This window comes from Vanessa cardui, chromosome 12 (genome assembly GCF_905220365.1).
Source record: "Vanessa cardui chromosome 12, ilVanCard2.1, whole genome shotgun sequence".
NCBI classification, from domain to species: domain Eukaryota; kingdom Metazoa; phylum Arthropoda; class Insecta; order Lepidoptera; family Nymphalidae; genus Vanessa; species Vanessa cardui.
In genome coordinates, this window is record NC_061134.1 from 5,410,160 (window position 1) to 5,433,866 (window position 23,707).

The following is a 23,707-nucleotide window of genomic DNA, read 5'->3' on the forward strand; positions in this document are numbered from 1 at the left end:
AAATTGTACATATTTTTAATTATTATCTCTATTAATTACATATTTGATACAATTTATTACATTCCTAATTTTAATTATAAATGGCCTTTTTTTCTTATTAAGCAATCGGATTCGCTAAACCATACATATGAAAATTTAACTTTTAACTAAATATGTTTTTTTTGTGTATTGTACACAATTTTTTTTTAAATGTAATCATCGACTACAAAAAAGGAATACGATAAATTGACATTTTTATATATTGTATATATTCAATGAAGTGAGGAATTAATATCAAATATTAACATAACGCAAGAAAAATATAGTTTTTATCGATCAATAAATAATTCATAATTATTATCTCTCTATCTATATTTAAATACTTTCTGACTTCTGTTAACACATTCTAAGTTTAACTTTCACTTGCGTAAATGTTACTTATGCAATCTTTGAAGATAAGATAGCGAAGGGTTGCTAACCTTAGAGCCGTTGTATTGAACTCATTTAGTTAATTAGATGGAGACCTAGTGCAACTAGCTGCGGCTAATAGCCTAGCGGAACGAAAAACTATCGTTACATTGTATTTATAAATATGATACTCAATCTTCAAGAGATTTTTTTTAATATTATTAAAAAGTTATTTATTTAAATTTATATTAAAATAGATGAATATCTACTGAAATTGTAAGATACACATCGTTATGGAATATTATCTTATAAAATTGTCTTATTTAAATTTAATAAACTGTGTCTTCGAATGTATCGACAACTCTATATTCCGATAACGGCAAAGTCCGATAGGCCGATATCAAACTTAAAAGATATTGTACTTATTGTATTAGCATTCACAGAAACTGAGAAACGAATAACGATATCGAACACATGTAAGGAAGCGACCTTCACACATGACATCATAGTGACTTATTATTCAAGATTAAGTTTCTATACTCACCAACTTTTTGTTTTGTTATTAACGTCGACGGTGAGATGTTCAGCGACAGAAAATCCAAAATACGAGCCGGGCTCGCCAAACTTTATCACAGGAATCCTCGGTTCCAAGTTGAAACTTGTGACACAATGTAATATGCACAATAATAAAACACTGCTTCTAGTATTTTTTGTAGCCATTGTTGCGTTCGTAATTTTATCGTATTGCAAATCGAGTTATCGCACCAATTCACAATTTACCAGTTATTATTTGGCACATCGCGATTTTCGTACAAACACGGTACGCCGAGCGGGCGATGAGACCCCCAGCGTGCTGGCCGTTCGCCGGTCGAATATTCCCGCTTAACTTAACTCGTATTTCTGTTGACTCTACGTAGACATAACAAGGCCTACACTACGTTAATACGTATACTACGCCCGGACCGAACGTCATCCACTGGAGGCAACTGAACTCATAAAATTGTGTAGGTTACTGTGTTCAGCGCCATCTAGTGCTGACGTAGTAACCACGCAGTCAAAAGTAGACTGACATCTATACGGTGAGTTCGACTCTAGAGAGTCAGAAATTAGTCGCTCTACTACTCATTGCTTGCCATCTCACATAGATGTCTTGTGTAATCGATACACATTATTATATAGTATCAACATAATAATCGATTTTTCACTTGCTATATGTTACGATAACGTGCTTAAACGATAAATGTAAATACTAATACATAATCGCAAGCGTTAGCAACAAAATTATTTTTTGTTTATTTTAATTTTTGATTATCGATACAAATAGTTTATGTCTTTAGTTGAAAATTATATCGAAAGAGGAATAAATACAAATTAACATCATTTGACATCGAATTATCATTGGTCGAATTCTTGAATAACAATCTATGATATTGATTACGGATTCGCAAAAACTGACGTAATTTTGACGACAGCGTTGTCGAAATCTATCAAAAATTTTAAAGTTAAATTTAAGTGGATAATAATAATTTAATAATTAGAAGTGGAATAGTGTTTTATTAAACATAAATAATGAATTAATCAAGAACTGTTTAAAGTGCAAAATCGTAAATCTAAGGTTTGTTTATGTTTATTCTTTGATAGAATTTCTTTGATTCGCAAATGTTATACATATAATGTCTTTTAAAACACACTCAGTCAAACAATTTCAGTCGTTATTTTTGTCATAATAATGACAAATGACAATAAATTTGATATCACAATAAATTGTAATATATTTTAGAGTTGTTAGTTTATGAATACAAAAATATTTGATTATTTTTTTTAAACAAAGTCTACATAGGGCTACAAATCCAATTAAGCTAAACGATTACCTTGTAATAATTAAATAAAAAAAGATAATTTGGATTCAATTACGTTGGATAGTTTATTCTGAATAATAACCGTATTTCCTGGTGGTTATCTGCTAAAACACTTCACATATTTTGTTAGCATGTTACTGTGTTATCTATTCTTTACATAACGTACTATTGAGTATGAAAGAAATAAATTAAATATAGCGATTATGTTTCTTTTATAAAATCTTTAATAATTAATGTTTTTATAGTTCTATGCCTGTGTAGCATTAAGAAATTGCCCTTGTGTGACTAGACTAGACCTAGGAGACTAGCGCCGGCTCTTAAATAGTTTATGTGTATGTTTGGTATAAATAAAATACTACAACAATTATTCATTTGACTTTATTCAAAAAACGCTTTCCGAGACAATCAATAAGAAAATAACAAAAATGATATTGACAAAATAAATGTTATAGGAGTAATATTGAAATTTTTCAAATTTAACATAAATAGGTATAGTCTTTTACTCTACTCTCTCCGAATTAACAATGTCAAAATTAATATCAGGTCATATAAAATGAATACTATTTAATTTAAAAATTAAAAGTTTAAACTACCACGCATTCAGGTGATAAATTATACATTTTGTTTAGTAATAACAAGTAACAGTTCACAGGTACCGATGCTTGTATAGATATTCATTCATAAGAATTACTAAATCTTCAAAGCCATCGATGTCAGCCCATGCAACCATTATGCAATACAGCCGAGATAAATCTACAACCGAATTGACCGAAGCAATCGTACAATAACATTCATCTTCTTTTGGTTGTAAACTCGTACTAAATCGGTTAATATTTGACGGAACTCTTCACGCCAGGTGGGTATTTTTGGTATTACATTACAATTCTGTGACGCTGGAATACCATCACGCGCATTGCAATACCATTCCGGTCTCGTTGACTGTTTAGGGTAGAGGATGGAAGGTGAGCTCAGTCTGTGAGTGTGCGAACAACAAGTTGAGTTGGGAGTCTAAACCAACGTTGTACATTTTCAACAATTTGGCGACTGCTTCTCCCGGTTCCTTGCGTACAAGTGCTGTACCAGACACCTTCATGAGATGTACTTCTGAGTCAACTGAACCTCCACCTGTCGTAGCCAGTTTCACGTGACATGTGACATCGACTTGAATATACTTCTCAACCGCTTTTCCTCGCTTTCCTGGCACATCAACGTATTTTGTTCTCTCTTCAATTTGGGGTAAATCGGCGCGAAAAACGCTAGCCTCACCAATCTGACCCTAAAACAAAATAACGAAATTAGTTGAATATATTTTTAAATAACAAACATTTTTCATTTTATAATAACAAAGACGAATGCATGGCTTCAATCCAAAATGAAATTAGAATTAATGTTCTTCTGCCAAAACAAATACATAAACTGTTCACAGCTGATAAACGTGTGAGATAAACAGATTTGAGAATTAACACTGCGCATATCCATCACAGAAATCTAATTATACTCTGGCATATACCCAAAAACATGTAAAATATGCATTTCGAAACTATTTAATACTTACTCCATTTCCTGTGATAGTAAACTTCATATCAGGATGGACAGCACGTGGTTCCATCCCAAGCCCTTCTGGATGGGAGTCTGACCAAAAATAGTTTTCTGGTTCATTCAGGGTATCGGGTTGGAAAGTAATACGTTTCCCATATCCCATGCCAACTGACTGCAATAATAGGCTGCGGCCTTCGAATAAATGACGACGGCTGTTTGCTGGCCTCACTCGGTAATGGAAACCGGGCACAATTCGGGGATCGACGTAGGTACCTTTAAAAAATAAATTCAATTCAATAATCGTATAAATTTAAAAATAAAAAAAGAAACAATTATTATATTTTTTAAGCTTACCAATAACGGGATGTTCGTATCTCTCAAGACCTACGACGGAATACTGGCATGGAATGTCATTAATTTCGCAACCATTCACGGTTATTCTTCTAGATGAAGATTTGATACCAGATTTAAGCTCGTAACCTTTTTTGAGTTGTTTAATGCCAATAGCAACATTAACAATTCTTGAAACGACTGCATTGCCCCTTCCTTTCTTCAGAATTGCAATGCCAGTCACTGGCACCAATTTTGTTATTCCATCGTTTTCATACCATTCCACTTTGCACAACGTACTAATCTTTACTTTCTTTTCAATTGATCCGTCTTCAGCGATTTTTTGCTCAAGCTCAATTTGATTTTTCTATAAAAATTAAAAAATATATATTTTCATGTGTTTTTGTTTACAATCTCATAATCATATAATAATATTAATTAATATTTAATAAATTAGTATTATAAGAACGAAAAAATACCTGCTGTTGCACTATTTCCAGTATTCCTTGCGGCTCATGGTTAGCATCATAAATAGTGAATTTGTCGCCAGCAGAGACAGCTTCAATCTCAAAAACAAATCCTTCTGGCCGAGAGTCAGTCCAAAAGTAATTGTTATTGTCATTCAAAGTTGAATTCACGGGCTCAAATGTCATCCGCCGAGCAAATCCACGCCCGATCGATTGCAGAGTGAGGGCCTTGCCTCCGAACAAGTACCTTGGCTTCACTGATAGAGGCTGGGCGTCCAAAGTCTGGAAAATTTAAACACATGATTTATACAGTGCTCCTAAAAGGGCTGTAGGACTATGTATATTTATTTTATCATATATATAATAAATCGAATAACTTAAAGAATATCTTGGAGATTTTTCTTCACGAGTATTCAATGCACATATAAATATTTAATGTAAATGTAGGGTTAGATGTATAGATACTTAGAGTAATATTAAAAATTCATTTATACGAATGTGTCCTTTAAATTTATCGGTAAAGTATGAAAAATAATGGCATGAAGCCCTTATGAATGATACTTATGGTTTACCTATAACATGCCGCCAGCCAGAATGTCAGTCTGACCTGTCGGGTGTCAGCGAGCGTTCTTGAAGATTGTTTTGTGAGCGCCTCTCTGGGCGTAGGTCTGAAAAACTGGACGATCCACATACCATCGCCTACAACGGCACACAACCAGTGGCAAACACGCGCAAGTTAACAGTGTTGGTCGTTGATGATATTTTCATTCTGTAAATTTCAGCAACGGACACTGCTACTCACTGTCTAACACCCCGCTAACCTAATGTAACCCATTTTACTTAAACTGCTGAAATGAGCTAGTAATTGAATTTAATTGAATTCGGACTAACAATAAAATTTGTTTTAAATATAAATACAAACATTATATGCCACTACAACAGCATCTTTTAACATTTGTTTGTAAGGTTGACACAACAGTAATTAATTTTGAAAAACACTAAAATGTTAAATAAATGACTCATTGAAATATGTTGGTTACGTAAGAAAATTATCTTCAAAATAAAGTGAACTTAATTGTTAAAGCAAAGAGATGAATTTGAAAATGTAAAACTCGTACATGACAACCTTACTTTTTATTGTGTAACAAAGATTCAAAATAAACTGCATAATAATATAATCGTTTGTGATCATATGATGCGAAACTTTGCGTAAATTCTGTAATAATATATTATTGTATTTCCCGTTATGATAATTTACGTGTATACTTAATTATAACGGTTCAATACACTTCGAATTGTCGCTTCGTTCATGAATATTATTGCAAGTTTTTATCGGAAAACAAACTCACCATCCAGCTGATTTCTGAAAAAATTAGTCTTGCAAAAACATTCTACATATAATCACAAAAAAACAATTAATATTTACAATATGAATAACGTCAATAAAATAATAAAAACGGAATCTCACATCGTAAAAATTATGAAAAATCATTAAAATCCATGAACCACAATGTTTTGTTAAAAGATAGCCGTCTAATAAAGTCCTGAATCCAATTTAGGCAGATTCTAATTTTGAACTAGCCATTTCTTTCGCAATTCAGTAAATAATTTTGCCCTTGATAATATGGATCTTCTGAGTTTTCCTGATGGTTTCGAGTCGAAAAGCATCACAATGATGGTACAAAAGCTGAATCTTATAAACTATCGACGAATCGATGAATCAAGCCACATTGAACAAAAGAGGTTTAAGAATCGTTGCTATGAAACACGCAAGAAAATATTATAGATTTGTCTGTTTATTATATTATTCTTGAAAATGTCAGATGAAATGTGGACGATTGCTATTCCAATATTACTATGAATAGAGCAATCATCAACACTTCTCATTTGAATTTTATTCAAAGCGACGAATTCTTAACCAGGCAATGACTTGTGATGAACATTCTAAAAGGTTTAATCGAATTTCTAGTCTCACCTGCATGGGTCTAATTTTGTATCTGAAGCCGGTTCTGACTCGGGCATCGATGTAGACTCCGATGACCGGCATTTCATGGGCTGCCGGAGCAGGTACTCGGTAAACGGCGGGAACATCTCCGAGTGTACTGGCATCCAACAGAACCTCCTTTTCATAAGCACTCTCTGACCATAAAGACCACGAAGGCTTCGTTGCTTGTTCAGTTTGATCCTATAAAGACAACCAATGATACATAAGAAAGAGAAATAATTTTACAATTTATGAAATGCTGTAAAATTATTATCTAATATGATGGAAAATCTTCTTGTTTCATGAGGAAAATACTTAATTTTACCTCATTATAGTCTATACCGAAACACTTGAAGCAGATGCAGTCATATTCATTGCAGTTTAAGGTTGTAAGCATTGTTTATTTTAAATTATTTTTGGTTAATTATAATATGTGACTATTCTGCTAGCCGCTCCCAAAGAGAATAAAGCAAGTTAATTATATCCTCCCCTATACCTATGTCTAGTAAATGTAACTTGGCACAGTATGTTATACTACAACACAATGTTTGAGGAAAAGTTGGCAAGTCGTATTAAAAAATTAAATTGCAGCATTTTTTACATAATAATAACAACGTTACTTAATTTCTAAAGTGTCAATTAGTGACAATTATTTCTAGTTTAAATAAAAATACAATTACATTATGTAATATAAAAATTGCAATATTTCGTGATTAGTTTATTCTATATGTGTTACATACACATAGTTTTATAATTTGGGAAAATTTTATAAAGTCGTATCTTATTGATCTCCTTTATATGTTCTATATTATATTAATACTTGAATTGCCATAAAACAAAACGTAAATTATTATTAAAATAATTCAATAGTTAATCTTTTTATACTTGAATGTTTGCTGGATCTCGTTTTAATTAACATGTTGGACAATTATAGTATAAAATTCATACGTTTTTTGTTTCTTAAAATAGATCTAATACAGAGTTACGTCGTTTATCCTTGATGGAATCTACATTTCGATTAGTTAACGTTAATGTAAAAATAAAACAATTATTCTCAATTGTTCCATAAAGGCCATTCGTTAATGATTTGTGGCTCATTTAGATTGACATTGCAAATTGAAAAAAAAAAAACAACTATAATAACTATTTGCGCATCTAAGTAATCGACTTCAATTGAGTCAATTGCTGAGATTCACTCGACCAAAGTCCATCCGAAAGAATGTTCGGTCTATTTTTATATTTCCAGTCATAACAGTTTTCAGGCACGTGAGTTAACTAACGTAACCCACGCAAATGCTCGCGAATACTAAAAAAAAAGCCCGGCCCACTATCCTTGATATATTAATGTTCAACGTGAAAATAGACAAAGTAAATCTGATTTAAACATAATACATATTATATAAACTATAACGGAAATTTGTTTAATTTATAATACCTTAATGTTGCTACTGCTATAAATGGAAAACAATTTTTAAATTACGTACAAAATTAAATTTAATTACGTAAAATATATTTTTAGATAATAATTGTTTTTTAAAGAAGTAATAATTCCAAGCCTGCATTGCTTTGTCTCGTATTTTGAATTATAATCTACCTCATAAAATATCAATTCAAATTAGTTATGTAACTGTCCGCAGTAAGTACCTATTATACGCACATGACTTTTCCAGTAGTTTCTACACTTATTGAAAAAATTAAAAAAAAAATTAAATCTCCGAGGTTACTTTTAAATTTACGTACCACTCTTTAGGTGTAATCTATTCTTTGAAAAGAAGTCTTAAAATCGGGTTATATACAACGAAGGCAGATCGAACAAACAAAAAATTAAAACCCAATTCAAGGAATCGCTTTGAAGTCGGCTTAAAAATGGCGAAGGAATTTCTTTGTATTTCTAAAGTAGCAAATAGATTGAAAGAGATACAAATCTAACGTTAGATTAGTTTATGTTATTGACCTTACTCCGTGAATAATAGGGCAGTGAAGCGCAACAAATTCCGTATCAATAAGAAGCCAACCATTGGAAAACGTCTGGATGAAAATAGCACACAATCAAATGAATGTACTTAGCGGCTTATGTTTCCTAAACAATTTATTATTTGGTAGAAACGCAGGGAGTTAAACTTTTACGTACCTAAATAGAAACTTAACCTAAAACTCAATGAGTGCGATGTTTATCTTTTATTGCATTCATATAATGTAGTAATTTTTAACAAAATGTATCAATATTATTTCACATTATGAAAAACAATGTGCATTATTAATTAGCTGTTCTTAAATATTTCAGTAATATATTATTTGTTAAAAATAAATTTTATACAAACTGACCTCATAGTTACGGTACTCTTAAGATTTATTTAAGGTCTAATTTACTTAACATGACGAAAATATCTTATTAATGAAAATTAACAATCTTTTTTTTATATTGTATAATTTTTTTCATTAGAATATTCGACTATATAAGCATAACTAATAATAATACACTTAAAATACATAACAATAACATAAAATCTTAGGTAATACTTACATGGGTATCTAATTCTGGAAAGGCTTCCTCGGCATCGCTTTCATATTCACAAGAATTCTGTATACAATTCTTTTGTGTACCCTCCGGCTCCTAGAGAAGAAAAGAAAAATACAAATTTTATAGCTAGATTAACTTTGATATTTGAAAATCACTTATCTTTACTAGATGACCTAATTCATATACGGATAACAAACGATCTTGGTTTCATGATAAATGAAGTAGTAAAGATGTCATGTCATGAGGTGAATCTGCGCTAATCTTCGCAGATAACGGTCATTTACGATATCAAAAGGAGGTCAGATAATATAAACACAATAGCCCTGGACTCGGTTAAAAGGAGACATTTTATGAATTCTAGTAACGTTAAAAAAATTATTACAACTTCCGTATTCAATATTCCATTATATTCGATTACTCTGGCGCATGAAGGGCAAGTACGAGGTCAGTACGGCCTTCCTATATTTGCTCAGCTTGACATAACTGTTAAAAATATCTTATCGCTTAATTTAACATTTAATCTTTTAGCATGTATTTTAATTGTCTTTCCTTAATTTCTAGTAAATAAAAAAGTAACTTTAAAAATTATAAACGTGTAGTTATACGGGTTTTATACATATATCTTTTATTGTTCCTGTATCATTCTGTTCCATTTTATTGATGAACGTAATTAATTACTTATAGACTTTTTTAATCAATACTTTTTCCAGCCCGCGTCCCGATCTATTTGGGTGTGGCACAGCATGTCTTTTTTTACATTATCTTCTATTATTCGTCACCTGATCGTTCACACCCATCTCTCTAATATCCATGACTTCTAATGTAAACCTTTTTAAACCCACCCCTCCTTTTCCCTATGCTCATGCTCATTACTCTTTCAATGAATGTCGTTTAAAAAATAAAACGCTTAAGCTAATTATTACTGATTGCTTCCCTCATTAACTTAAGCAGTATTACATTAATACGTGTATATTTTGTGATTGAATAGATAATGATTTTCGTTGATAATAAATATTGAATTCTTAATTATGTTAAAACACGTTTCTGATCTTCCTATTCTAAAGCTAAATCATATTAAGTATTTTACATTAGAATATGAATATAATTACTGTTATATCCTCGTCTAATAATTTACTTCCTAATACTATTAAGAATAAATTTTAGAGCATTATGATTATATCTATACATATAATAAAATTGAAGTGTCGGTTTGTAACATTAAAATAGCCCTTTTTACTAAATGAATAAATATGTATAACGGTACATATACCAAAAAAACATTTTTTACAATTTTTGTGTAGGTATCTATCTGTCCGTCTGTTTGTTTCGGCTAATCTCTGGAACAGCTGTACCGATTTTGGCTTTTTTAGGCTACTATTTTTTTGTTAAATTCAAACGCGTACACGATCACGGGCACACCTAGTTTAAAATAAAATAAAAAAAAACTAACAATAATTTGTCAAAACGGAAGTTAAATTAAATGATGTGGTAAAATTGTATAAAATTGACAATCAATAAGAAAACCTTATTTGTACTTTGTCAATTGAGTCTGTGACAAATTTTTGAAAGTATGTTTACCTGAGCGGAAGGCAAAGTCTCGACCAGCGCTTGCTCCTCGTCCAAAGCGGTAGAAGTACCAGCGAGGCGGGCGCGGGTAAGATTCCACAGGCGACGCAGCGCTAACGGAGTTTCCTCAACTTGTAATTCCATTGCTGGGCTGGACATCATCTTGGTTGTTTATTTAATTTACCTGACAATAGAAATATTACCTTTAAACTAACCTTTCCTACATTTGGGTACTCAACTTATTATTAAATAATTAAAAGAAACGTTTCTGTTAATGTGAACTTATGGCAATTATATATGATTTCCTTGACATTTTTATTCAAGAGTTTTTTTTAATTTTATTAGTTATATACTTGTTAATATTCATGAAGTCTCCGCTAAGTTTATTGAATTATTTCAGACAGATGTTTCGTTGATTTTTTTTCAGATATTTTCAATTGTAATAGAATTCCTTGGAAAAATACAAACTCTTTTTTTTTTTCTTTTAAGAGATTTCCTATGGAAACGGGATTGAAGTATTTGGCATGTTTATAAATACACGTAATGACGACCCACAGTGCCCAGACTTTAAACTGTTGTGAAATATGAATGAGGAAGCTATATTCGTGTAGATAACGAAATACATTTAGATTATGTATGAACAGAATTGTAACGCGGTCGTATCCAAATAAAAAATATTGATGGAAAGTTTTCGGAAATAGATGAAATTTAGTATGAGTATTTTACCGGAAAAACTCTGGGTCGTTAAGGAAGCGTATTCATTATTTTAATTGATTAATACGCTCGGTAAAAAACTATTTCATTAAATTTTATGGAAACATGTGTTTATTCATTGAATCATAAACATCGCTCAGATATATTAGGATTTCCGAATGCATATAAATAGCATTAACATTAACAGAATAATCAATCGGTAAATTTGTGACTATACAATCTTAACTCAAGGGTAAATCATATTTAAACAGCTGCACGAAGTCTTTCAGTTCCGAACCAAACGGAAACTTGTTCGGTTCGATACCTGTTGAAAGCAACATGTCCTTTTTGATGACAAAACTAGTTTTATCGCTATGCAGCGGACAAAAAAATGTTTGATGTATAGATACCACACAGAAACGGGTCAGGCCTTTTACGGTACTATAATGAAATACGATTAGACCTTTTTTTCTGACGAAATAACTTATAAACCTGATATTTTTATACCTTTTTTGGATAAAATTATTTAAATCAATTGTAGTAGAAAATATAAATAAAATTTTAGTAAACGTTTATTTTTTATTAGTAGCATTAAATAAATATGAGAAAATAAACATTTAATTTTCAATTCCGTGCAATTCAATTGATTAGTTGTAGCTCAATAACAGCGGTAGGTTTCTAAATCTATTTATACACATTAATAAACGTGAGAAAGTAAACGCTTCCACCAATAGCTACGAGTTACACGGGCGGCCAAGAGAAAGCGCTTGCTTGCTTATGCATCTATGTCAGCCATTTGCTGCGCTTACCGCAGCATAACTTTATTTACCAGAATATTCTTTATACAGTCTTACCATTGAATCGCTTTTAAGAATATTTTTCCTATTATTAAATTTTTCATGCATTTAAATTAATCTTAATCTATCAGTATAAGTTCTTACCTCGACGAAATCAAATTCAGATAAATACTCTCGATGTTTATAATCGAAACAGGATTCAATATAAAATATCTGTAATACAAAATACTGTCACAAATGCGCACGTTTCACAAGGTGAGACTCAGCAAACGTATAGAAGCGCAGTTTGAACACGACTGAGGGTTAACGCAACGAGTGAGGTATTTTAAACTTGAGTAATCGGTCCTCCCCAGCCTGAGTGTGAAGAGGACAGAGCTATATGCAGAAAAGAGAGGGTCGACGTAGCACGCAGGGTCCGCGTGCTCCACCAGACACTTACACACACAGATAGAGAGAAGTTACGCATGCGTTCCAACTTCCAGCTATTGATACGTCTCAAAACGTCGAGGTCGACGTCACTGTCCTCCTTTCAGTGCGAAGTTCAGACGAGGGTGCTCGGAACAAATTTGTTTGTTTCTTAATTTACAGGATATCGATAATTGTGCTTAGTTATGTTCATATGTTGGCTATGTTAAAACATGAAAAATATACTAATTACGTCGAAAAATTAGAGCGTATAAATCCACTCCAAGACATTCAATTTACTGCTAAATTGATTTATACTTATTATTCTTAAGACGTATACTTAACACGATTTAGATACGATTTATTTGAAGTGATGATTAAGGTGCCCGAAGGATAAAAGTCTATTAAAATTAAAATTAATAAATACAAAATTATAGCCACGAATGGTTATAAATTCTAAGATATTCAAAATCACGTATCAACTGATACAGCTTGCTTAACACTCGAAACATTGCCTTCGATGTTGAAATGCATAATCGCAAGCAAATATAACCGTGATGCAGCGACGCCAACACACATTTAAAATAAGATTTTGTGCAACCCTATCTTACTGAAACACCGACAAGTGAATGCACTCAGTTTAATTTTAATTGAGTCCTTAAACAACTTATTTCCGTTTGATTCTATTTCCTGAGGCATTTTTGTAACTCTTTTGCCATTAACAATACCTACAAAATAACTATTAATTCTATGAGAAATTGCCATTTCGAAATAAATAAGAAAGTATATTATACATAGTTAAGAAAATCTTGATCTTGTCCTTAAACAACTTATTTCTGTTTGATTCTATTTCCTGAGACATTTTTTGTAAATACTCTTTTGCCATCAACAATACCTACAAAATAATTATTAGTTCTATGAGAAATTGCCATTTCGAAATAAATATGAAAGTACATTATACATAGTTTAGAAAATCTTGATATGATACATATAAACGGGTAATGTTTGCTGATAACTTTTGACCAGACTGTATCTGAGGTCGATCTATTGTAGATGATAATCAGTGTATTGATTTTACGTAGAACAGTCATCAGTACTTAAGTACCGGAAAAATACCTACTGTCATAAAAAAGGAGTATGTTGATAAAGTAGCAATTAATAACTGTACATTGTTAAATGCAATTCGAGTAAATTGTTTGCAAAATAACAAGAAAAAACATAAATATGACTACTTTACCAACTTAATTTTGAGAGCTTGTAGAATGTCATACTGACTCCATAATGACAAATGTTAATATAAGAGAATTTCCACACCTATATTGAATGGAAAATTTTGATAACATGAAAAGCAAATAATCGTGTTAGGTTTTTACAGGTGATATCCTGATTTACAATAACATAAATATCAAAGTACTTATAAATTAACAAATATTAAAATTGTACGTCACATTGAGATCAGATGTGTCATGTATTTGGATGTTCCATATAATCAGGCCTAACGATTTAATACAGGATTATCAAAGTTATCTAACCGATATTTCATACTTGATCCGATTCAGTTATCTGTCCAATATTGTCTGGTTAAAATATATATTCATAATCCATATACATAACTACACAAGCGAAATATCATTCACTGATTAATCACAAATCTCAGAAACTCTGACGCTTACAAACGTAAAATTCGGCAGGTTTCTTAAAGGGTGTAGACGACAATGGATTTTACGAAACTCCACTCCTAAGGTCGTAAACGAAGATTATATTTTTGTGTTTTATAAATTTCGTGAGGGGAAAGCTGCATAATCAGCTAGTATCATACAATCGAACAAAAACGTTATAAAATGAAGGACAATAATATGGTAAAAATCTCGTTTTATGTCATCCTATTCATCTTTGTTTCCTCTTTCTTACCTTCTTAGGCGTTATTACTCTCTTCTTTAATATGAGATGATTTATTTATGCAGCATTTTTGATTTCTGGCTTGCTGTTTCGAATTAAAAATTATGCGTAAATCAAATACAAGTTAAATTTGCAGCCCCGGATAAATAATACCAAAAGATTCGAACTCGTATAATAATTATACGTAGACTGAAACTATAGGTATTCATCCGATAACGTATTATCTGACTATTTTTGTATCACCTAATTTATTTACTATTTTGTGTTCTTATTTTAAAATTATATTGATGTAACCTTTGACACTACAAAAATTCCGACGTCAATTATATTGCTACTCACGTGAAATATTATGATGCAAATACATATGTATATAAAGTAAAATTGAAAATCACTAAAGAAATTGTATCATTACAAAGAAACAATGGCCGGCTTAAAAGAGAGGACATGGATCAAATTTCTGTTATATGATGATAACAGGCATAGCCATAACATTCGAAGAAGCGGAAAAGTGTTTAATAAACAAAAGTTTGCTTACTTCGGTGCTTTATGCTTATTAAGACAGTGATAATATTGTGAGACGAAATTGAAATATTACCTTACCATGATACCTACTATAAAAAAAAATTTTAAAATGGAATATTTATTTGCAAGCTTAGAACAGTTTCAATTGATTATTTTAATAAAATTAACACTTAAATGAAAAATTATAAAAAAATTAAAATATTTTATTGTCCCCAACTTACTATATACAAGTACTATCTTATAAACAAATAAAACATAATTTCAAAACTGTCGCCAGTTTATCACATTCCACATTGTTGTATATTTTTCAAAAACCGACCAGAAAAATTATTCTTTTCGTGTCGAGGGCCAGGTATAATTTTTTTAAGTAAGTATTCATACAAAGCCGTTCCAGGTAAAAGATTTATTTTTTTGCAAGTATAGCACTATAATATAGCAAAGGTAGTTTGAATGACAGCAGACATACTAAGAAGACATTTCTTTATCTGCTCCCACTAGTGACTGGCTACTGTATACATAATATTTTATAAGATGCTATACTACGTCGAAATTATATAGTATTTTATAGAAATAAAGAAAGAAAGAAAGATTTTTTTTTATTCGTAAGCATCGTTTTGAGACATCAGTGACATAAACAAAACAATAAAAAAAAACAAAAACTTAAAATAACAATACAATTAAATAATATCTAAAAAAGATTATAAAAAGAGGCATAAATAAATAAAAACAAAATGCTGCCTATACAGCAGTACGATGCCACAAAAAGGAAAATCACTCAGCATTTGCTGTCGTCCTAGGAATTTCACACACAGAAAAAAAAGAATAACAATAAAAAAAAAATTAATGATTTAAATTATATAGTTTTTTTTTCCTATACTTAAATTAAAATACGATTCATACTATGTGTGAAATTCGCAAAGACGGCAGCACTGATTTTCAGTGATCACCTATTATATTATAATTGCAAGAGAGATTATATAATCTATAAGCAGTTATGATATGGACATCAATATTGATGTCCATATCATAACTGCCTATATAAGTGTTTAACAGGAAGTCTTAAACTTTGTTACCGATATCCGAGAAGTTATTTAGAAGCCGGCTGTCGTCATATGGGCATATTATGCAGAGGAATGTGGACCATATTGTGAGAAATTTTGGAGTATGAACTTGTATGAATATAGGGGAAAGGGAAGACCTAAGAACTATGGATGGATTTTGTGAAAGATGATATGGCTGGAAAGAATTGTTCTTGTGAGATGACGTCAGAAACACAAGTATGGAAGAATAAGATATGCTGCGCCAACTCCAAGTTAAATTAGGATTGGGGCAGGTGGATGATTACTATAACTGAATATAATTTATATCACATTATACACATACATTAAAACCTAGAAATATGTGTTACGCAATAATTTTGATAAAATATCTGTAATCTCCTATTATTTACATAAAGTATCGTCTACGTGTGCGTAATTCTGTCGCACATACATAGCATTCATAAGCTCGTAAGCGTAGCATGATAGCAATATGCTTATCCGTAACATTTAATTATTTCTAGTTGTTAAGATCACTGAAACGTATATAATGTCTTGACAACATAATATTAATGGTATATGGGTTGCCTGTTACAAATAATTTGCAGAGAAAATTGTTCTTTTTATTTTCTGTACCATATCTCATTTCGCGCTGATTTTGACACATGCCTTATATAGAAATTTGTGCGCATTAATTACGTAAAAAGAAAATATTTTTGAATATTTCAAAAATATTTTCTTGCAAAAAGAAATGTGAAGCTTGATTGTATTACATTATTTAATTAAAAACGAATAAATAATTAAATAGTGCGTATTTTGCATATTAATTTATCAACGTCAAATGTACAATGTAATTATTACAGAGAAAGGAGGTTTTAATGTAACTCAAATAAAACTCACGTCACAAATATTTCCATGTCTCTTCATATGTAAAATAGCACTTAAATTTTCCATTGCTAAGCTTCTTCTCTTCATAAGGAAAAGGCTTAACATGGAATCCAAAATCAACATGGGAAAAATTTAATTCAACACATGCCGTTACGAATTTTCCTTCGCCGTTGAGCGTGGTAGTGCATTATAAATAAGGTACCTGAATACTCAGTGGCACATTGTCAGATTTGAACCTACGCTGATCAGGTGAATCCTACGTGTGATTTTCTTTCTGCCTAATAACTTGAAGTGTTAATCTGTTAAATAAAAATGAATAGTTGTCGTATTATATATATGTACATATGTTCATCAAATATAATGATAATATATGTAATCCTCTTATATGTATATAATCATAGGATTGCAGTCATTTTAAATGGGACACATGGTAATTTTAGGAAAAGGAATAAATATGTAAATATGAGTTAAATTTTACGAAAGTTTAAGTGTATTTTTTTTGTAAGTGTTTTAATGGATTTTTTATTATTAATTATTTTTTATATACATGAATGCAAGCAGAAGTTGTCAAGAAAAATAAATACTTTTAGAAAAACTAAAAATAAATTAATATTTCATCACAGTTCACTGTCTTATTGAAGATATATTCTAAGTCATAATACCCGTTCAAAATAAAAAAGTTATAAAGTCGATGTCACGTTTTACTGCATTGAAATATTTACCTAAGCACGGAAGTAAATACCAACGAATAACTGATTTATAGCAGAATATACATTACTAACTAATGCATGAAAAAAAAAACTAATATGAATAAAACTTCATGAAAAAGTAGGTCTTTGTGGTAGCCCGTCTAGGTAGCTCACTCATCAGATATTCTACCGCCAAGCAGCAAAGTTTAGTATTTTTAGTTTCAGTTTAAAGAATAAATGAGCGAGTGTAGCATGGACATAACAGCCACCAAGGTCGATGGCCCATTGGTGTGACGTAAGGAATATTTAATATTACAGCACCGATGTCTCTAGGCGATGGCGACCACTTACCATCAGGTGGACTATTTGTAAGCCAGCCATTAAATAACAAATCGCAGACATAACAATACGGTCTTTTTGGACCTCAATTCACAATAGACTTTCACTGACTGATGTAACATGTCTCAATTATGCCTATTAAATTATATCTAACTAACAATTCAAAACAGGAGAATGATTCTATCAATAATCCGACAGCTCAGCAGCACTACTTGGTATTACTGTATTCCGGTTGGAACGGTAGGCGCGCCGGTTACAGGCACGGAGGGCATAAATTCTTAGTTCTCAAGGTCGGTGGCGCATTAGTGATGTAAGGAATCGTTAATATTTCCTACAGCGCCTATGTCTATGAACGATGGTGACTACTTACAATTAGATGGCCTACTTGTCAAACCGTCTACAAATAATAAATTTAAAAAAAAATACGAATCAGTTACTAATCATATGACTCCAATTCTTGTATGACAGTGTTATCTGTTTTACTACTTATATTAAATTTAACTGATTATATTAAATTTATAATTATAATAGACTTTTAGAATATATGTAAGCAAATACACCTCCGGCCACTAATTTGTAACATCAAGTTTACTTGAAGATTTGTATAAGAAATTTAGAAACGTGTTTCATAATAGTGCTGTTCTAGATTTTAAAAATCTTTACAAATTAACACATTCCAAAATATTAAACAAGAGAAATTAAGACATTTATTAAAAAAAATCTAATATGTATAAGCATTAAGCTAATATTACCTACTACATAATCTGACGACATACATAAATATATTACGATACATTGAATGTGTTTGTTCGTCAGATTTAGGATGCTTTTTTTGCTCAGATATAATTTATATTTTGTAAGGTTTCGAAGGTTCCAATCAGTTCGTAAAAACCATTAGTCTTAAGAAAACCCTACAGTATATCTATCAAAAAACAATATGAGAATACTTTAACAAATATGTTTTTTACAAATAACCTTTTATACAATAATATACTGGATCAATCAAGGGTTTCTTTCTTTTAATTGTTGGGGCAAGGGCTGACACCGGCTCCAAATATAACAATAATTATAACTACATTATATAATCGTAAATCGACTTTTAAGTAGTCTAATATTTTTCATTTCATTTTACTTAGGAGGACTCTAAAAATATGTTGAATACGCAATTATTTTTAATACTTTTTAGTGCATATTCATTTGTTTTATAATAGTGTTTTGTTTGAAGTCGGTTTTTCTTTTTGTTAAAATTTTTATGTTGTAGTCTTCTTGTGGATGGAAAAGGTTATACAGTTACATCAAACTTAATTAATTTGTAAATAATTTATGTTATGAAAAGTATTGTACACATTAAAATATGTATAGTAGGTACTTAATGGCCTCTAAACTTACACATTTATGAGGTGTCTTTAAGCCTAGAAAAGTACACAAAATTTAAGTCTTCAAGTATATAGATACGGCCCTTATGTAATTCATCAATGTTAGGTACTATTTCTTTATCTGGTTGATAAAAGAATAGTAACATTTCCTTTTCCGTCTTCTGTTGTTAATGAAAACTATTTTGACAGTTTTCAATATGATGTATATACCTATATAGTATTTAATCCCTGCAATTAAAATTGATATTTATTGGAACTATAGGAGTTGTGGAAGTCTATGAGTCACACCATGGCTTTAAATTTAATCGTTACATATGAAACACTGACTTATTATTATTGTAAGTTGTTGTATCCTTAACCTTAGTTAAAACATCATTTTTGTAAAATTTACATTAGGTAGAAAGTATTTTCACGAACAAAGTTAATTAGATATTATTTTATTTACGATATGTATCTCTGTATAAATTCTTCCGTAATAAGTTAGTTTTCTTAAAAAAATGAATTCTATAAGGCTTTATAGCTGCCGTATTTTATACAAGAACTAGGTATACAGAAAGTATAGTTAAACTGATATCAACCCGGACTTAGACATATTCCAATGCAGTTAATGATAATACTAGTAGTTGTGTATACTTTCTTTCAATAAACATAGCAATGTGATAACTTAGTCATTATTAATGTGTAATCGTGTGACACGTGTATGTTAAACATGCAATGTCTTTTCATATCAAGTTCAAGCATTAAATTACACATTATACAAATATGTATTCACTTATAGAATTAAAAAACCGGTTTCTGCAGAAGATATGCACCTACAATTGCTTTAACCTTATATAAAGATATTAAAATCCAGCCATTTCTAGAAAAAAAAATCTTCAATAAAAACCGCTTTTAAAAAGTAATTTTGATTCGTTGTGGTGTTAAAATACCTACATATACCTTATACAATAATTAATGAAATACTATGAGTAATTACAAATTGGCAGAGCATTGACAATGCGAATAATGTTTTGTAGTTCTTGGAGTGCCACTATGTACCACGATCCTACGGCGTCTGTGAAAACGAGGTGACCATTTATACTTAGAGTTTACTGCCTTCCTAATAAAAATTATTAAAAAAAGGATATAATTATTTTATTGTATGATTTCAAACCACGTCTGATATACTATACATAGATATGTTCTTCGAAAATGTATCGTGTGAAGGTAATTGAGAGCCATATATTTATTTTTGAACGAATCCAACCTTGACCTCGATTTGGCGAAAAATATATTAATCAACGTGCGTATTTGCGCATCTTTCGTGAGGCAGAAATGAGCTTAATATAAAAATAAATATAAAAGCAATAAATATTTAACAAATATTTACTAATTTGTATTGTTTTATTGATTAAAATTAAGTGCGATTGGTTAAATACCTAAACAAAACTTAAAGGATTTCAAAGAATACCTTTTGTTTTTATATACTTATTACATACAACAAAACAATTAGTTAAAATTAGATCTTCTATGTAATAATCAAATTCAAGTTCGTAAATAACTACCTAACAGTTTTTTTTGTCAGGGAAGAGTATTATCATAACTAATGTTTATATTTTATTTACAATAAAAATCTATAGTTTGACAACGAACCGAACGAAATGGACACCTAATTAAATTAAAATATACAGTGATAAAGTCGTAAGGAAAAAGGATAGGAAATCCCCGATACGTATAAATCAATGAATGCAACACATTAAGAAACTGATTTCGTTTATTTATAATAAAATTTGAGCGCAAACAAAACAATACATATACAAAAACATTCAGTATTCAGGCGTGAAATCGGTGGTTTCCATTCTTATTCCATTAGTAACCAGTGAAAATAGAACGGCGTCGTACAAATTGCCGCGCGCCATTCATATACACATTATACCTACGTCCTTTTAAATATTTTTCTCTAAATTTATCCTTGTTAAGGTTATTTATTGCAAATTTTACTCTATAATAATAGTAGGATAAGATGGTAGAAGGAAAAATCAATGAAGGAAAATTATTTATATGTATTTAGTAAGTCAGCACTTTTAATTAAGTAAGTACTTACTCGTACTTGTATATGTTATTAAATTAACTCATATAAAGTATTTATAAAGTATTCTGTTAATATCCCAACTTTCAGGATGTTCTATCATCACTTAAATGTTGAACTAACCAATTTAGACTCCGGTGTCCAACATCAAGGGTCAGCCAGGTTAAATAAAAGTTCACAAGTAGGTATACATATATCTGAAACGACAGGAAAGAGTTCCGGTGCAAAATCAAGGCCTGTACATGCTTTCAAATGCCCGGATTTGTACACAAACCAACGTCCAGATTTTGGGCTGTTACTTAAATTTATTGATAGAAAATCCCAATTACTGTTTATCGATCCAACCTAGGATTAGGACCACACGACCTGTAGCGTGATATCTGGCTACTTAAAAAGGCAAACAAATTACTCATTATATCTACGATTACAGTGTAATAACAAGATCATTGCCATAAATAAAAATAAATTTCGTCGATTTCATAAGTTTTAATCTTATTATTTTATGAGACTTCCTGCAAATGTTCTTGATAACAAAGTCACGTATTATATAATCTCGTTTATACTAGTTCAGTCAATCATTAAGTGAGTTTGTTGTAACCGAAGCAAATACTATTTAAAGCAATTGCATTATTGTCTTTTAATACGTAAAATAAATATTTAAAAAATAAAGGCTACCTACGTCATATTTTTAAAATGATTTAATGTTATTGTTTTTAATGATAACTATTTTCATAAGCTATGAAATGTTATCAAAAACAAACTGTATAACTATACAACTTTAAATGCATTGCTATGGAAGGAAGAGGAAGACTTCCGTTGTTACATATAAAAAGCAGTTCTAGATATACAGTAGTATCTCTTATTGATACGTCCTTATAAGCCCTCACGTATAACCAACATATAACATTATATTAAATGTATAAACATAAACAAATACACATTAGAAATTAATTATCACGACGAAGATTTATATATACTTTCTCCGATAAGTAAAAGATAAATTTAATTAAAACAAATCGTTAACTCTACACCTTTGAAGACCTTTGTCTAATCCATTATTGATTTACGTCAATGCTCCCTTTCACCCCCAATTAGAGCTTATCACAATGAGTTATAAGATACTTGAATATTGCTTTGGTTGACACTTAAAACCGGTACGCTCTGGTTGTAAGTAATGCGCACTCATTTTACGCACTTTTATCATTTAACGAGTATTACAGACAGAATAATTCTGTCAACAGTTTTTATCTTCATTCATAATTATTTATAGACACCGCATACAAACCTAACGGTCATGCCGTCTTTGATTTCAACTTAAAACAAACTCAGCGATCGGAGATCAGCTTTTTCAGAAAGGGAAATAATATTAATAACTACATTCCTTGTCAAAAAGGATTTTTCTAGGACGACGCAATGTTTATATTACAAACAAACCACAACATCCTGTAAATTCCCACTGTTGGGCTAAAGGCCTCCTCTCCCTTTGAGGAGAAGGTTTGGAACATATTCCACGACGCTATTCCAATGCGCGCTGGTGGAATACACATGTGTCAGATGAAATGTCAAATTTCATGCACATGCAGGTTTCCTGACGATGTTTTCCTTCACCGCTGTGCACGAGATGAATTATAAAGACAAATTAAGCACATGAATCAGCGGTGCTTGCCTGGGTTTGAAACCGCAATCACCGGTTAAGATGCACGCGTTCTAACCACTGGGCCATCTCGACTCGTTTTTGTTAGTACAGGTATTATTTTGATCTGTTCATAAATAATTTAAACCTGTAGTATATTTAAATTATTTGTTTGATATTAATTAGATATCCGAAATAATGAGTATTGGTATTATTATGGTTTTGTTTTTTATAAACAGTAATGTTTACATAAACAATTATGTTTTTAAATTCATTTAGTACTCTTAAGTTTCGAGGTAAATAATCATAATCATTGTGGACGTACAATTCAAAACATCCAGTAATTATTATTGTTTATCATTAAACTTTAAAATTTAACGTCGCCATACTTAGGGTCATTAACAAATAATAATCGTTAACATGAAATTGGGAGGTAATAAAAACAACTTCAATGTGCGTACTATTTTATTAAAAAGTAAAAATAGTGCGACTTATTTCATTTTTTAATATTGTGAAATATATTGTAAAAGTGGTTTCAATTTAACCAAAAGGAATATTATAAGCAATTGCTGAGTTGCACTCAATTATGCAAATATGAAAAACCCCCAGAATTAAACTCCGTCAAAACTGAAAACCAAAGAACTTCCATCTACGATATTACAATTTTTGTTTATTGAAACAGCAATTCTAGAAATATCAAAATTTAAT

The 23,707-nt window shown here is 30.7% G+C and overlaps 3 protein-coding genes across 4 annotated transcripts in view; 1 reads left to right on the forward strand and 2 right to left on the reverse strand.

Moving 5' to 3' along the window:
* The window catches only part of LOC124534039 (integrin alpha-PS1), a 62,730-nt gene extending 61,353 nt beyond the window's left edge, over positions 1–1,377 (reverse strand). The window contains exon 1 of the mRNA XM_047109673.1: positions 932–1,377. Within this exon, the coding sequence (XP_046965629.1) occupies positions 932–1,107 (176 nt within the window). The 5' untranslated portion in view covers positions 1,108–1,377. The remainder of the gene's footprint in view (positions 1–931) is intronic.
* A 461-nt stretch (positions 1,378–1,838) lies between these two features.
* Positions 1,839–23,707, forward strand: part of LOC124534041 — a 61,551-nt gene continuing 39,682 nt past the window's right edge. The window contains exon 1 of the mRNA XM_047109676.1: positions 1,839–2,002. The gene's annotated coding sequence lies outside the window, so the exon portion shown is untranslated. The remainder of the gene's footprint in view (positions 2,003–23,707) is intronic.
* Positions 2,609–12,563, reverse strand: LOC124534044. 2 transcript variants are annotated; one of them, XM_047109680.1, is made up of 8 exons: positions 12,288–12,563; positions 10,666–10,837; positions 9,091–9,180; positions 6,558–6,767; positions 4,595–4,864; positions 4,140–4,482; positions 3,802–4,058; positions 2,609–3,522 (listed from the first exon to the last, which is right to left on the reverse strand). In XM_047109680.1, the coding sequence occupies exons 2-8, from the start codon at positions 10,813–10,815 to the stop codon at positions 3,190–3,192; spliced, it is 1,653 nt and encodes a 550-aa protein (XP_046965636.1). In that variant the 5' UTR covers positions 10,816–10,837; positions 12,288–12,563; the 3' UTR covers positions 2,609–3,189. The 2 variants fall into 2 exon arrangements, with proteins under 2 accessions (XP_046965636.1, XP_046965637.1); XM_047109681.1 differs by lacking the exons at positions 9,091–9,180; positions 10,666–10,837; positions 12,288–12,563 and adding an exon at positions 6,892–7,009.